Below are 15,307 nucleotides of genomic sequence, written 5' to 3' on the forward strand. Positions count from 1 at the left end.
CTTTCAGTTGGCTGCATGAAATAGTTTTTTTTTTATTAAAAAAAAACCCTCCCGCAGCCTCCCTGGCGATCTCAATAGAACGCCGGGGAGGTTAAGGAACTGTGCCAAATATCTACCAGATCTATTAATATTCTTCTTATATGCTATTTTTTTGTTCTTTATTTCTGCTTCACATTTTTTATCCAAAAATAAATTTAGATCCGATTTGATCTTATTTAAGCTAATTATATGATCGCTCGAGGGGTTCTGTTTAGCTAAATTATCTGCCTCTTCAAATTTATGAAGTAAGTTGTTTAGTTTCTGCCCTCTTTCTCTATTGTTAGCACTTTTCAATGCAATCAGCTCTCCCCTTATCACACATTTCATTGTATCCCATAAAATAATTGGCGAGATCTCGGGGGATTTGTTTGTTATAATAAATTCATTTATACTTGTAGCTAGTTTTTTTTTTTTTATATTTTCATCTTCTAAAAGACTAGGGTCTAATCTCCAAGTATTATTCTGTTGTGAAGGAGCCCCTATTCTTAATGTTAGCCAAATTGGCGCGTGATCTGAATAGGTTATCTTCCCAATCTCGATATCTATTACCTCTATTATTTTTTTTTGAGGGATAAAAAAGTAATCAATTCTTGAGGCCGTCTTATGTCTATTAGAGTAAAAGGTATATTCTCTATTATTCATATTATATATTCTCCATATATCTGACAATTTCAATGTCCTCAATCTATCTTTCAATAGAGTTAGTTCAGTATCTGGTATATGGCTATTACCTCTTGATGTGTCTTGGGGAGGGCTGATTGCAACATTATAATCTCCCCCAATTATGATGGTGCCAATTACTAACTGTTTTACTTTATCTAAAAAGCTGGTGATAAATTTAATTTGATTTCTATTGGGTGCATATATATTTGCCATTGTGAGGTTTACACCATTAACCCTTCCCAGCACAATCAGTTCTCGTGCATCCTTGTCTTTTATTACTTTTTCAATTATCACTGACAATTTTGAGCTAAAAACAATTGCCACTCCTCCTGCCTTTTTTTTTTTTGGTTTGCATTGATTATCCACCTACTGTACCTTTTATCAAAAGCTTTCGGAGTTTTCCCATTTTTAAAATGTGTCTCTTGCACAAACCCTATGTATACCTTTTTTCTCACAAATTCCTCAATAATTCTACCTCTTTTACAACCAGAGTTTGCTCCTTTTACATTAATTGATTCAAATTTAATTGTATTCTGTGAGAATCCGCTCAGCTGCCTGCGCGGGCAGGCAGCCTTTTGACCATTGTTTAGGTTTGCATGCTGCAGGACTCTGGAAAGGAGATCTTCTGTCAGTTTTGCAGCTTGTGTTGCTGAGGAATTTGCATACATTAGTCATGTAAATCCCTTACCTGCCTTCTTTTGATGACTGGCACTATAAAAGCATTCTGCTCCCAGAATGCTTTGCTTGACATTTCCCTTTCATGGTCTGTTCCTGATGGACACTCCTGGAGTGTCAGCCATTCTCGTTTGTTAAAGTTATCTTAGTGTAATTCGTGGGAATGCACTAGGCAGTTTCCCTAGTGCAGTTAGGATTGCATTATCTGTTTTGCCTGTTCTGTCTGTCATGTGTTTGGATCGCACAAGCCCTAGCGTTAGCGGCTGTGGATCCTTCTGATTGAGTCTGGAGTGTAGGTTGGAGCCAGTGGCGGCACTACACTGGGGCTTGCCCAGGCTTCAGCCCCAGCTGGCAACTTGTTAGCCCCTCTTAAAGCCCCCCCGCTGGCCATGGCCACCACAAGTCTGTACTTGCGTATTTTCAGAAGAGAAGGAAGATTGGAGAGGGGCTGGCCTGCTGGCTGTCAGATGACAAAAAATGATCGAGGCGCCAGCCACGCTAATAAGGGATGCGGGAGCCTGCTTTATTCCTCCCTCCCTCCTCCCTTCCTATGAATGCGCCCCCACCTGCTGTGAATGACTGTCCCCCCCGTAGGCAGTGTGTGCGGAGCAGAGCGGAGCGGTAGGTCCTCTTACCACAATCCATGCTCACCGGCAACTAGTCTCTTGCTTCCTGTTTACCATGACGTCACAGGAAGCAGGAGACTAGTTGCCGGTGAGCATGGATTGCGGTAAGAGGACCTACCGCTCCGCTCTGCTCCGCACACACTGCCTACGGAGGGGACATTCACAGCAGGTGGGGGCATTCAGAGGAAGGGAGGAGGGAGGGAGGAATAAAGCAGGCTCCCGCATCCCTTATTAGCGCGGCTGGCGCCTCGATCATTTTCTTCCTGTCTTCTCTCCCCAGGGCAATCTCCTCACACACAGGGGCACCTTCCTCCCCACCCACGGGCATTCTCCCCCCTCCACTGACGACCCCCCTACCCACTGGCACCCTCTTCCCCACCCACTGGCACCCTCCTCCTACCCACTGAGACTATCCTCCTACCCACTGGCACCTTTCTCCCCCACCCAGAGTCACCCTCCTTTCCACCCACAGGTACCCTCCTCCCCACCCACTGGCACCCTCCTCCTACCCACTGACACCCTCCTCCTGCCCACTGGCACCCTCCTTTCCACCCACAGGTACCTTCCTCCCCACCCACTGGCACCCTCCTCCTACCCACTGAGCTGCCCTGGGGCCCCCAGCCCACCACCACCAGCCAGGCCTGAGCTGCCCTGGGGCCCCCAGCCCACCACCACCAGCCAGGCCTGAGCTGCCCTGGGGCCCCCAGCCCACCACCACTAGCCAGGCCTGAGCTTCCCTGGGACCCCAGCCCACCAGCCACGCAGGCATGAGGCCTCCAGCCCACCACCAGTCAGGCTTGAGGTGCCCTGGGGCCCCCAGCCCACCACCACTAGCCAGGCCTGAGCTTCCCTGGGACCCCAGCCCACCAGCCACGCAGGCATGAGGCCTCCAGCCCACCACCAGTCAGGCTTGAGGTGCCCTGGGGCCCCCAGCCCACCACCACCAGCCTGACTACATATACTGGGGACAGCTATACGCCTGGCTACATATACTATGGACATCTATACACCTGGCTACCTATGCTGGGGACACTGTCTGTCTGTCATTATGTGCATTTACTGGTGAAAAGTTGTCTCTTATGTGCATTTACTGGGGAAATGCTGTCTGTCATTATGTGCATGCATGAACTGGTGAAAAGTTGTCCCTTATGTGCATTTACTGCGGAAACGCAGTCTGTCATTACGTGCATTAACTGGTGAAAAGCTGTCCCTTATGTGCATTTACTGCGGAAACGCAGTCTGTCATTATGTGAATTAACTGGTGAAAAGCTGATTCTTATGTGCATTTACTGGTGAAAGGCTACCTGTCATTATGTGCGTTTACTTCATTTTTTTTTTCATGTAACTACGTTAGCTGGTACAACTACATTAAAGTTAGCCCCGCCCACATGACATCATGATCACGCCCAAATTTTCGCGCGCCGCAAATTCCCCCCCCCCAAGCCCGGCCTGCCAGCCCTCGTGTCCCCTTTGAGCCCCCCCAAAAATCTGAAGCTGGAGCCGCCACTGGTTGGAGCAGCGGTTGTTTCTGCCTACCTCATCTGTTCTGTCTGCCGTGTGTTTGGATCGTACTCGCCCTAGCGTTAGAGGGGGTGGATCCTTCTGGTCTGAATCTGGGAGTTAACCTTGGCTGCGGTCGCTATCAGTTACTCCTTCTGTCTGTCATGTGCTTGGATCACACTGCTCTGGCGGAAGAGCACTGGGTCTTTTCTCATACTTGGTTCGCACTGGCTCTGACAGTAAGAGCAGTGGTTCCTGTGTGACCTTTTCCTGTTTGTTTGTCTGTTTGTTTACGCTTGCTGGTGCCTGCGTTAAGGCAACCGTGTAGCTAGCGTGTCTGTGTGGTGTCTGTCTTGTTTTGGTTAGTTAGGGCGGCACGCTTGTCCCCGGGTGCTTAACGCGCAGGGACCGTGCGTAAACGCGTTCACTGTTGCGAATGAGTGCGGTGGACGCGTTAAGCTAGCGCTTGTTATTTTTCTTATCTTCTCATTGTGTGATTTTTCTGTGCCTTTGCTACCCTTGTGCGCTGTCCTGCTCTGTCTTGCGTCTCTATCGGCAATCGCCAATCTTGCGATTGCGTTCCCACTTTGTTTCCGCTGTTGTGTGTTCACTGTCGCTGGGTGGTGGCTAGATTGGTGCACACACACACATACATCCTGTCCCTGTGCTCTTTCTCTTTAAGGGCTCTTCAGCCCCGTTTGTCGGGTTCTGTACAATTCCCATCTGGCATCTGTGGCTGTGCAGCGGCGGTGTTCGCCTGCACTCCACAGCGCCATCTGCCGGTGGGAATTGCCCTCTGCGGGTGCATAGCACCTAGCCTGGGTGTCCTCAATTATAAGCTTGCGGAGGAAATCCGCTGCGTCAGCGCACGTCTGGTGCGCTGACCACGGAGACGATTCCACATTCGTTACATATTAATTTCATTAAAGAAGAAAGCACGTATATAAAATTACAAGAAGTAGAGTATGAGGACAAGCAGGAGAATGGACTTCAGGAGTGGAGGGGGGAATAAACCAGCTGAATAACATTCTTCCACATTCATTCGCATCCATAACCCTATACACCCCTTTAGATCCATATCTGGAGAGGGACACCTAAGGGACACCTCTTAGTGCCACCTTTGTGAGTTTGAATTAACCTCTTTCTCCAGATACCTTCTTTCATATTCCTAAAAAGGATTATTAATTGAATGCCCCGTGGTAACTCAGCTTTTTAATATGTATGTCATTAAGGTAGATCAGTATTTTTGAAAATTAGGGTTCGTAATTATTGCTATAGCATAAAGAAAGTTAAAAACAGGAAAATACATCTTAATTTCCAAATAATATATATTCGCCATACAGTGTACTAGGATCATAATTTAAATGTTGTAATAACCGGGACAAATGGGCAAATAAAAATGTGGGATTTATCTATCATAGCACATTTTGTTTTGAGACTATAACGGCTGAAAACCGAAAAATGTTTTTCATTTTCTTTCTTCTTATTCCCTTGAAAATGCATATAAAATAAATTAATTTTTATCAAAAACCATGGAAAGAACGCCTAATTTGTGGTGGAAAAAAACAATATATAGATGATTTTGGTGTGATAATTAGCGATAAAGTTAATGGCGAATGAATGGGAGGAGGAATGGTTGCAAAAATCTTAAAATTTAAAAACACAAATAAGAAGTACGTTTCTTCATGAGTAAAATGAGCCATACATTACTTTTCTTCTATGTTGCTGTCACTTACAGTAAGTAGTAGAAATTTGACATTACCAACAGGTTTTGGGCTAGTCCATCTCTCCATAGGTGATTCTTAGCATGGCCTTTATTCTTTATAAAGATACTCCCTGAAAAAGATTTATACAAAGATGCTGACCAGCCTCCCTGCTCACTGCACACAGTTGGATGGAGCGACTGCCATTCACTGTGCATTTTGAACATAAAGAAATCCCTGTGAACCCCTCATGAGGAGATGGGCTAGTCCAGAACCTGTTGGTTCTTTCTACTACTTGGTGTAAGTGACAGCAACATAGGAGAAAAGTAATTTAAACGGACTCCGAGCAGTGCAGAAACTATGGAAAGATGCATACCATTTTGAAGCTCTCTTTCTCCTCTTTCCAAAGATATATAAACCGCCGCCCTACACCTTTTAGTTTTCGCTATTTTCACGATCGAAATCGCGAAAATATCAAAGACTAAAAGGCGTAGGGCGGCGGTTTATATGTCGTTGGAAAGAGGAGAGAAAGAGCTTCAAAATGGTATGCATCTTTCCATAGTTGCTTGTATTACACAGGATGGCTTTTCCCCAAAGTTGGCAGCTCCATTCAGGGAAATTAGGTTAATGCATGCATGTGTTTTTATGTAAATTGTGCCTGATGCTATGAGCAGCTACAGACCTGTCTCCAACCTTCCCTTCTTAGGTAAAGTTATTGAAAAGGCTGTCTGTCTGCAACTTGAAACCAAGCTGTCAGTAAACAACATCCTGGACCATCTACAGTCTGGCTTTAAGAAACACCACAGCTGTGAAACAGCCCTCATCCAAGTCTGCAACGACCTGCTCATGGCAAGGGACAGAGGAGAATGCTCCATACTAATCCAGTTGGATCTCTCAACGGCTTTTGATACAGTTGACCACGAAATCCTGCTTAACAGACTGCAGGAGTACTGTGGCATTAGTGGATCAGTCCTCCAGTGGTTCAGATCATTCCTGACTGACAGAACACAGAGAGTATCCCTAGGTCCTATAATGTCCAAACCTGCACCTCTACAATTCGGAGTGCCACAAGGATCACTCCTATCCCCTCTGCTGTTTGCAATCTACATGTTGCCACTCGGTACACTTATCCTACGTCATGGTCTGACGTACCACAGCTACGCCGATGACACACAGCTATACCTGTCCTTCAAACCTGGTGGAACAGACCCCACCCCAAAAATAAACTCTTGCTTAGCTGAGCTACAGGCATGGATGAATGATAACTGGTTGAAATTGAATGCTGACAAAACTGAGGTCCTGTTTGTCCAAAGCCAGCACTCGCCATCAAAACAGCTCTATCCTAAAGCAACACCAATCAGGATTGGGAATTCAGACATAAACAGCTCCAACCTTGTGCGCTGCCTTGGCGTACTAATCGATGGGGAATTGAGTTTCAGAAACCAAATTTCATCTGTAGTTAAAGCTTCCTACTTTCATCTGAACAACATTGCAAAGATTAAACATCTGATTCCCCCAGAGGATCTTCCAACCCTAGTCCACGCCTTCATCACATCATGGCTGGACTACTGCAATGCCCTTTATGCTGGCCTCCCCAAAAAGGACCCGCGTCGCCTACAATTAGAGCAGAATGCTGCTACTAGATTGCTAACAAACCAGCCTCGCCACTGTCACATTACACCGATCCTTCGCTCACTGCACTGGCTACCAGTAGAATGGAGAATACTCTTCAAGATTGGACTGCTGACATTCAAATCCCTGCACAATCTGGGCCCTGGATACATGAAGGACCTGCTGAAGCTGCACCACACCTCTCACAACCTCAGATCAGCAAGTTCTATAAACTTGGTCACTCCCAGAGTGCACCTCAAAAAATCTGGAGATAGAGCCTTCTGTCATGCTGCCCGTACTCTTTGAAACTCCCTGCCACACCCAGTAAAGGCAGCACCATCCCTGGAGCTATTCAAATCCAGACTGAAAAGCCACCTGTTTAGCCTGGCATTTCCAGACTTATAAAAGACTTCCTCTGTACCACGATGGTCGGAGCCATGCTTATGCGCTTTGAGTCCCATGGGAGAAAAGCGTTTTACAAATGTTATTTGTTGTAGTTGTTGTTGAAGATGGATTTCCTGCTCCTGTATCCTGAATGAAAAACAAATACATACTTCAAAAATACATAAAAAAAATACAATCAAAATACAGTTGAGATGCAGGTAAAAACCACTAACATAACATAACTCCACCCACCACCACCACCTGCACAAATGCATATGCTCAAAAAGCATTTTTTTTTTCAGATGTGTGAATCCTCCCTAATACAACATGCTGTCAATATGCTACAATCTCTTACAGTTTGTAGTCCTTATGTAAAGTGGGTTAAAGTGAACCTTAACTGAACAAAAAAAAAAGTTTCACTTACCTGGGGCTTCCACCAGCCCACTGCAGATGCCCTTTGCCCACGCCAGGACAAACCAATCCTCTAGTCCCCCGCAGGATGGCCATGGTGACGGAAGCGCAATCGAGGGCCCGCAGGTGCACTGGCCAACAGAACTGGATGCCTGCGAGGGACCAAGGATCAGTTTATCCCTGTGCAGGAAGGCACAGGACGTCTGTAGGGGGCTGGGGAAGCCTCAGATAAGTGAATTTTTTTTTTCTTTTCCTCAGTTAAGGTTCACGTCACATTTCCCTTCCCAGTATATCCACAACCATCCTGTAACATCTGTACACACATCTATTCCACCCACAGAATGCTAGACCAGATTCATTGCAGAAGAACAAAACACAAAGCACCTTTTCCTGTGGATCAAAACAACTTGGTATACCTGATCACATGTTCAAAATGATTGACAGGCAGAGGCGTAACTATAGGGGAAGCAGATTCTCCTGGGTGTGGGGTACCACTTAATTACCCTCCCTCCCCCGATACAGGTATCTCACCACCAGACCAGGTGTGGTTGTGACCCTAATTTTTATTAGTGGATTGCCACATGTTACAGAAGTCCAGGCTGTGGCGGACACCAAGGGTGCAAAGGGGTATGAACGCTGGTGAGACCCCATCAAAGTTTTGCGGGGAGGTTTACGATTTGTGATTAAACCCCTTCCCACAGGACTTTGTGTGCAGGAACCAGGGAAATCTCTGTATCACTGTATGAACATACACAGGTTCACTATTTAAAGTACACCTGAAGCGAAACTAAACAAATTAAATAAATGATTGTATCTATCTTCCTTGTCCTAAAAATGACTTAAGATATTCCACAGTTTTATCTTATGTTTAAATCTACTTTTTAAGTTTTAACTGTTTTATTGTTTTTGCTCAATGACACATTCATTGAAGTATACCAGAGCTAAAATCTATGAACTATTGACCCTTTTTATCTCTTTCCTGCTCTCAGAAGCCATTTTCTGCTAGGAAAGTGTTTTAAAGTTGTAATTTCTTATCATTGAGGGTCATACTGTAGTCACTTCCTGTCTGAGTCAGGACTGAGTCAGCCACTTACATACCTGATATTTAACTCTTTCAGGCAGAGAAAGAAAAAAGGAACACCGCACAGTTATTAGTGTGCTTGGCACTGTACATACCCATGTCTCATTATTATGTCACACGTCACTTCGGGTATCCTTTAACAACAATCAGACTAATCTTCCGGTACCAGGGACACAGCTTGATGAACCTTCTGGTTACTGTACACTCGGGTAAATTTCAACAGAGTAATGTGGGAAACCACATTTATATAATGGTACAATGCTGTACAGTCCTTGCCAAAAGTTTTGAGACTGTCAAAAATATTAGTTTTCACAAAGTTTGCTGCTAAACTGCTTTTAGATCTTTGTTTCAGTTGTTTATGTGATGTACTGAAATTATAAGCACTTCATACGTTTCAAAGGCTTTTATTGACAATTACATGAGATTTATGCAAAGAGTCAGTATTTGCATTGTTGGCCCTTCTTTTTCAGGACCTCTGCAATTCGATTGGGAATGCTCTCAATCAACTTCTGGGCCAAATCCTGATTGATAACAACCCATTCTTTCATAATCACTTCTTTGAGTTTCATCAGAAATAGTTGGTTTTTGTTTGTCCACCCGCCTCTTGAGAAATGACCAGAAGTTCTCAATGGGATGAAGATCTGGGGAGATTCCAGGCCATGGACCTAAAATGTCAACGTTTTGGTCCCCGAGCCACTTAAGGTGCCCATACACTCGTCAGATTGGCAGCAGATAGATAAGAAATGCATCTGATGATCTATCTGATGCGTTTTTAGAACATTTTTTACCAGGATAGAATTCCAATAGATTTTAGTTTGAAATCTATTGAAATTCGATCTGATGGCATTTTTTTGCCATCAGATTTCCATTAAGGCCAATGCAAACTGATAAGCAATCTCATCAGATCGACCTAAATTTTCCACCCTGCCAGTTCGATGGAAATCCATCAAAATCGATCGAAATCGGCCATCGATCAGTCGATTGGCCAACCGATTTGCGATCGATCGGTCGATCGGGATCGATCAGTCGGCCAGAAAATCGGCTGAGTGTATGGGCCCCTTAAGTTATCACTTTTGCCTTATGACACGGTGCTCCATCGTGCTGGAAAATGCATTGTTCTTCACCAAACTGTTGTTGGATTGTTGGAAGAAGTTGCTGTTGGAGGGTGATTTAGTACCATTCTTTATTCATGGCTGTTTTTTGGCAAAATTGTGAGTGAGCCCACTTCCTTGGATGAGAAGCAACCCCATACATGAATGGTCTCAGGATGCTTTACTGTTGGCATGACAGGACTGATGGTAGCGCTCACCTTTTCTTCTTCTGAAAAGCCTTTTTCCAGATGCCCCAATCGGAAAGGGGCTTCATAGGAGAATATGACTTTGGCCCAGTCCTCAGCAGTCCATTCACCATACTTTCTGCAGAAGATCAATCTGTCCCTGGTGTTTTTTTGGGGAGAGAAGTGGCTTCTTTTCTGCCCTTCTTGACACCAGGCCATCTTCCAAAAGTCTTCGCCTCACTGTGTGTGCAGATGCACTCACACCTGCCTGCTGCCATTTCTGAGCAACCTCTGCACTGGTTGCACTCCGATCCCGCAGCTGAATCCTCTTTAGGAGATGATCCTGGCGCTTGCTGGACTTTCTTGGACACCCTGAAGGCTTCTTAACAAGTATTGAACCTCTTTCCTTGACGTTCTTGATGATCCTATAAATTGTTGATTTAGGTGCAATCTTAGTAGCCACAATATATTTGCCTGTGAAGCCATTTTTATGCAGCACAATGATGACTGCATGCATTTCTATGCTGGTCACCATGGGTAACAATGGAAGAGCAATGATTTCAAGCATCACCCTCCTTTTAACATGCCAAGTCTGCCATTCTAACCCAATCAGCCTGACATAATGATCTCCAGCCTTGTGCTCGTCAACATTCTCACCTGAGTTAACAAGACGATTACTGAATTGATCTCAGCAGGTCCTTTAATGACAGCAATGAATTGCAGTGGAAAGGTTTTTTGGGATTCAGTTAATTTTCATGGCAAAGAAGGACAATGCAATTTATCTGAACACTCTTCATAACATTCTGGAGTATATGCAAATTGCTATTATAAAAACTTAAGCACCAACTTTTCTAATTTCCAAAATTTGACAGTCTCAAAACTTTTGGCCAGGACTGTATATAGAGGATTGAATAGAGATCACATTTTTTTTATAAAGAACCTAAATGGAAGGGGGTAAAAAAAAAAAGTGTTTCACTTACCTGTGGCTTCTACCAGCCCCTTGCAGCCGCCCTGTGCCCGTGCCATGCCAAACTGATCCTTTGGTCACCTGCCATGGCTCAGTTTAGTTTTCCTACGACTGGCCAGTCGATGGCCACTGGGCCTGAGCAGGGTGGCTGCAGGGGGCTAGTAGAAGCCCCCCCCCCTCACTTTGATTTAGGTACACTTTGAAGATTGTGTGATTTGATTTGAATTTAAATTGGTACATTTAATTTCAGCCTCAAATAAGTAGTGTATGAACTCTGTTACTAACTGTCACGGACGGTTGCGGGGCCGCAGGCGCGTCCTGTAACCGCCCGTGAAGAAAAAGCGATCGCACTCGATTCCCTGCATCGATTGCGCTTCAAATCGATACCATCGGGGTTGAGTGTGTAGGGGGAGCTGAAGTCCTTTTCTTAGCAGAGAGAGCACCATCCTAAAGGCTGGATGGCTCTTTTGATATGCTAATGAGCCTGGGCCCAGAGAGTCCCTGGCTTCAAGCTGTGCGGATGGCCCATCCATCAGGTATAAGGTGACACCTAGCTGATCTCATGATCTCATGTAGATGGTAATTAACCAAGGGGTGATCAGGATGCCTAGGTGCAGCCAGGCAGGCTACAAATCTCCGGGAGGTCTTGACACCTTGCTCACTGGTAAAGATCAAAGGGAAGTCAGCTGTTAGGTTTATTCAGGATGTGTTCTAGCTGCTGAGTCTCATAGCATAATCCATAACTTCCCAGATCTGTCATATTTCTGGGGTTCCTGAGATGGCAGCTTCGCCAAACGTGGGGGAAGTGTAGCATGAGCCCCGGTGCTGGTTCTGAGGAAGTTTCAGAACATTCTGAGGTAAGGACTGCCAGTTAGGCAGTTTGAAAATGCCCTGATGATACCACAGGGGTCCCACCCCTCATGTCTGGTATCAGGGCGCTGGGTAAATCGAGACAGACCTGAAAATGTTAATAAATCTGCCCTGACCTGTACGGTTCTGTGAGATAGAGCCCATATATGGGTAGATATGATTTCTAGCCCCCAGGATAAGGGGAGGGCTCATCTCATCTTCTAAGGGGGTGTATGGCTCCCCGCCCTCACTCCCTCCTACTGAAGCAGGGGCATAAGAATGGCTGAGGACCCAAACTCAGTGTCCTCCAGACTGAAACATCTTGCACTCATCAGATGCCAGCTTGAGGATATGCTGGCATCCACCTGGTCTGAACTCTGAACTCAAATTGAAACCCAGAACTCTGTTTTCCCACAAAAAGGACATCTTTCCAGGAACTAAGTATTTTTCTCCCTTCTTTTATTTTTTATACTGGCTATTACTGTCTTAATAATTGTGATTTTAATAATTGTCTGTATATATTAATTATTTATATTGCGTGAATAAACGACTTTCTTCAAGTCATTCACTATCCGCTACCCTGCTTATCAGCACACGCAGAACTGATCCCAGGTCTCTGAAGATACGCTACTGTTTGTTTGTTGTTGGCTAGACAGAATACCGTGTGTTTAACCGTTTTATTCGCAGGACAGTTAGTGGGCTCCACGGTCCCATGGTAACCGCGGTGGTGGCAGTTTACTCTGAACCAGTAGGTGACGTTGTAATTACCCGTGTCTCACAGGCTCCCTTCTGAGTTGTCTGCGGCTAATTCTTAACGGTTCCTGCGCATTGACTGCGACCAGAGTTCGCACGATCTGTGCGCTGGCACCGTTTAGAAGGCTAAGTGCGGTCAGCCACTAGGGCTCCTGTGACAGTGTTAGGCAGCGGTTGGGACCTGTGTTGTGCTGAAAGTATCTACGATAGCGCTAGCGCTATCGAGAAACGAACTAATTCGTTGGTGTAGCTGGAAGGCAATATATTTTTTATATATACAGAGAGACTGTGTAGCCAGTACCCCTCCCCAAAAGTTTTATTTTATTTGGCATGGAAATGTCCGGGAACTACAAGAAAATGTGCCTGGCGGACCTGCAAAATCTTTGCCAAGAGAGAGGCATTGATGTCGGCCGCAAGACACAACGGGACCTGGTAACGGAATTGTTTCAATGGGATACCCAGCAACTGCGGGAGCCGGGGGTGTCCGCTGAAGTGGATACCAGCCCATCTGACCCAAGTCAAGGGGAACCAGAGACTGAAGATTCTGCGCATACGGAGGTTGAGCATCCTGCGGGCCCTGCTGCAACAGTTACGCAGGAGAATGTCAGTGTGGACCCCAATCCCAGAGTTTCTGAAAGTACTTGCCTGGAACCGGCCAGTACTGGACTGTCCGTTTGTACTGATCCGCTAATGCAGCAGGCATTACAAAAGCTGATGGACACTGACCTGGACAAGTACCTGCAGTACATGCGTGAGGAGCGCCAATCTGCAGAAGCGCGGACAGAACGCCACGCGGAGAGGGATGCCGCTGAGCGGGAACGCCAACGACAGCATGAGCTAAACATGGCAAAAGTTCAACAGGCCAGCCAGAGTTCACCGCCCAGCCTCCCTGCTGAAGGAGCTGCACCACCCGTAAGTGCAAAATTAAAATTTGCTAATATTGAAAAAGACACAGACATTGACTTGTTTTTGCGGTCTTTTGAAAAAGCATGCCGTCAGTATCGTCTGTCCCAAGACCAGTGGGCCAGACATCTGACACCTTTGCTGCGCTACAAAGCGCTTGATGCCTTCGCAGAATTGCCTGCGGAGAAGGATAATGATTATGCTGCTATAAAAGACGCTATCATTACTAAGTACCAGCTGACGCCAGAAGCCTATCGGAAAAAGTTCAGGGCCTGGCAGAAAAAGTCTTCTGATTCGTACCGAGATGTGGTCAGCAGCTTGCTCACTACACTCCGCCAGTGGACACTAGGCCTCACCAAAGGGTCTTATGGCGTCCTGGAGGACTTAATAGTCCTCAAACAATTTCTGAACATTTGCCCTGCTGATGTACGACAGTTTGTGTTAGAACGCAGGCCGGCTTCAGCCACTGTCGCTGCAGACCTTGCTGAGACTTTTGCAACTACCCGGGTGGCTGATACCCGCAGAACTGTCCCATCCAGCTGGAGAGGAGGTCAGCCCAATACCTCGGCAGACCCTCCTGCCCCTGTGAGCCATCCGCCACAGAGGCCACCCAGCGCAGCTGCTGCACCCAGGCCTGCAGCGCCTGGAGAGGTCACCTGTCACTACTGCCGCCAGCCCGGACACATGAAATTCGACTGTCCGGAGCGGAGACAGACACCACCAGCACCTGGATCATCTGCATCACCTGCACCTCACCCACAGCAGAGGCAACCCGCCAGCGAACCACAGCCTGGATCATCAGATTTTGTCCTGTTTGCCCGCGGAAAGGAAATCAGCGACCGAACCGACCAGCAGCAACTTGTTATAGTGAACGGCAAAGTTGTCACCGGATTTCGAGACACCGGAGCTGACATCACGTTAGTTCACTCACACCTTGTGCCAAAGGAGAGCATCAGCTCCAGCCGATCCCTTGCCCTTACTGGAGTAGAGGGCACCCTTTTTCACATAGCCCACGCGACAGTGAAGCTGGATTGGGGATTAGGGATCCGCGAAAGGGTTGTTGGGGTTATGAAGGATCTCCCAGTCCCTGTGTTGCTGGGGACTGATTTGGGCAAGCTTGTGTCCTACTATGAACCTGCCACGACCGCCTTGTCGCTCACGGAAGGAGACGGACTCTCCACCCACCACCAGGTACTTTATACACTTGGGGGAGCACCAGGGGGAGGCGGGTTGAATGTGCCCAGTTCAAGGGTACCAGGTTCAATAGTGCCTGCTTCAAAGGCACCTGAGTTTGATGTACAGACTGTCTGTTGTGATGATGCTGTAACTGTACCTGAGTTTACTGTACAACCTGTCTGTAATGAAAAAATGTCTATACCTGTCAATGTCATTACTGCATGCAATGATGATTTGAGTAATGTCCGTCTGTGCCATTCTGACAGTGTACCTGTGCTAGCAGTACCGCGCAGCTGCACTGCTCAGAACCCGAGCTCAGAACAGGTGGAGGGGGTTCCGGCCTCCTCCCCCTCCTCTGACCGCAGGGATGAGACCTTTCAGCCGCTGGCCTCGTGTGACATGAGCCAGTTGGCTGAAACTGACAGCGCCGTATTCTCAGCCGCACTACAACGTGACCCAAGCCTGGAGGTGCTCAGGCAGCAAGCCGCTGAGCCCCTCGCAGACGGGGCCGCTTTCAAGGTGTACTGGGAAGGTGGGAGACTGTACAGTGAGTCTGTACAGCCCCCTACAGGTAGATCCCACGCGAATACCAAATGGCTTGTGGTCCCGAGTGCGTTCAGGGGACATGTGCTGAAATCCGCACATGGTAATCCTCTGACAGGGCACTCAGGGGTCCGCAAGACACTTGCC

General features: G+C 46.7%; 1 protein-coding gene across 2 annotated transcripts in view; it reads left to right on the plus strand.

Annotated features, from left to right (window-relative positions):
- The window catches only part of DERL3 (derlin 3), a 74,845-nt gene that overhangs the window by 11,964 nt on the left and 47,574 nt on the right, over positions 1 to 15,307 (plus strand). Inside the window, exon 1 of one of the 2 annotated variants that reach the window (XM_068271561.1) lies at positions 7,331 to 7,419. The exons of the other annotated variant lie outside the window; for it this stretch is intronic. Coding sequence (XP_068127662.1) covers positions 7,414 to 7,419 — 6 coding nt within the window. The 5' untranslated portion in view covers positions 7,331 to 7,413. Of the gene's footprint in view, positions 1 to 7,330; positions 7,420 to 15,307 lie in introns of those variants that run through there. 2 annotated transcript variants of the gene reach the window in all.

The sequence above is a fragment of the Hyperolius riggenbachi genome, chromosome 1 (genome assembly GCF_040937935.1).
Source record: "Hyperolius riggenbachi isolate aHypRig1 chromosome 1, aHypRig1.pri, whole genome shotgun sequence".
NCBI lineage: Eukaryota > Metazoa > Chordata > Amphibia > Anura > Hyperoliidae > Hyperolius > Hyperolius riggenbachi.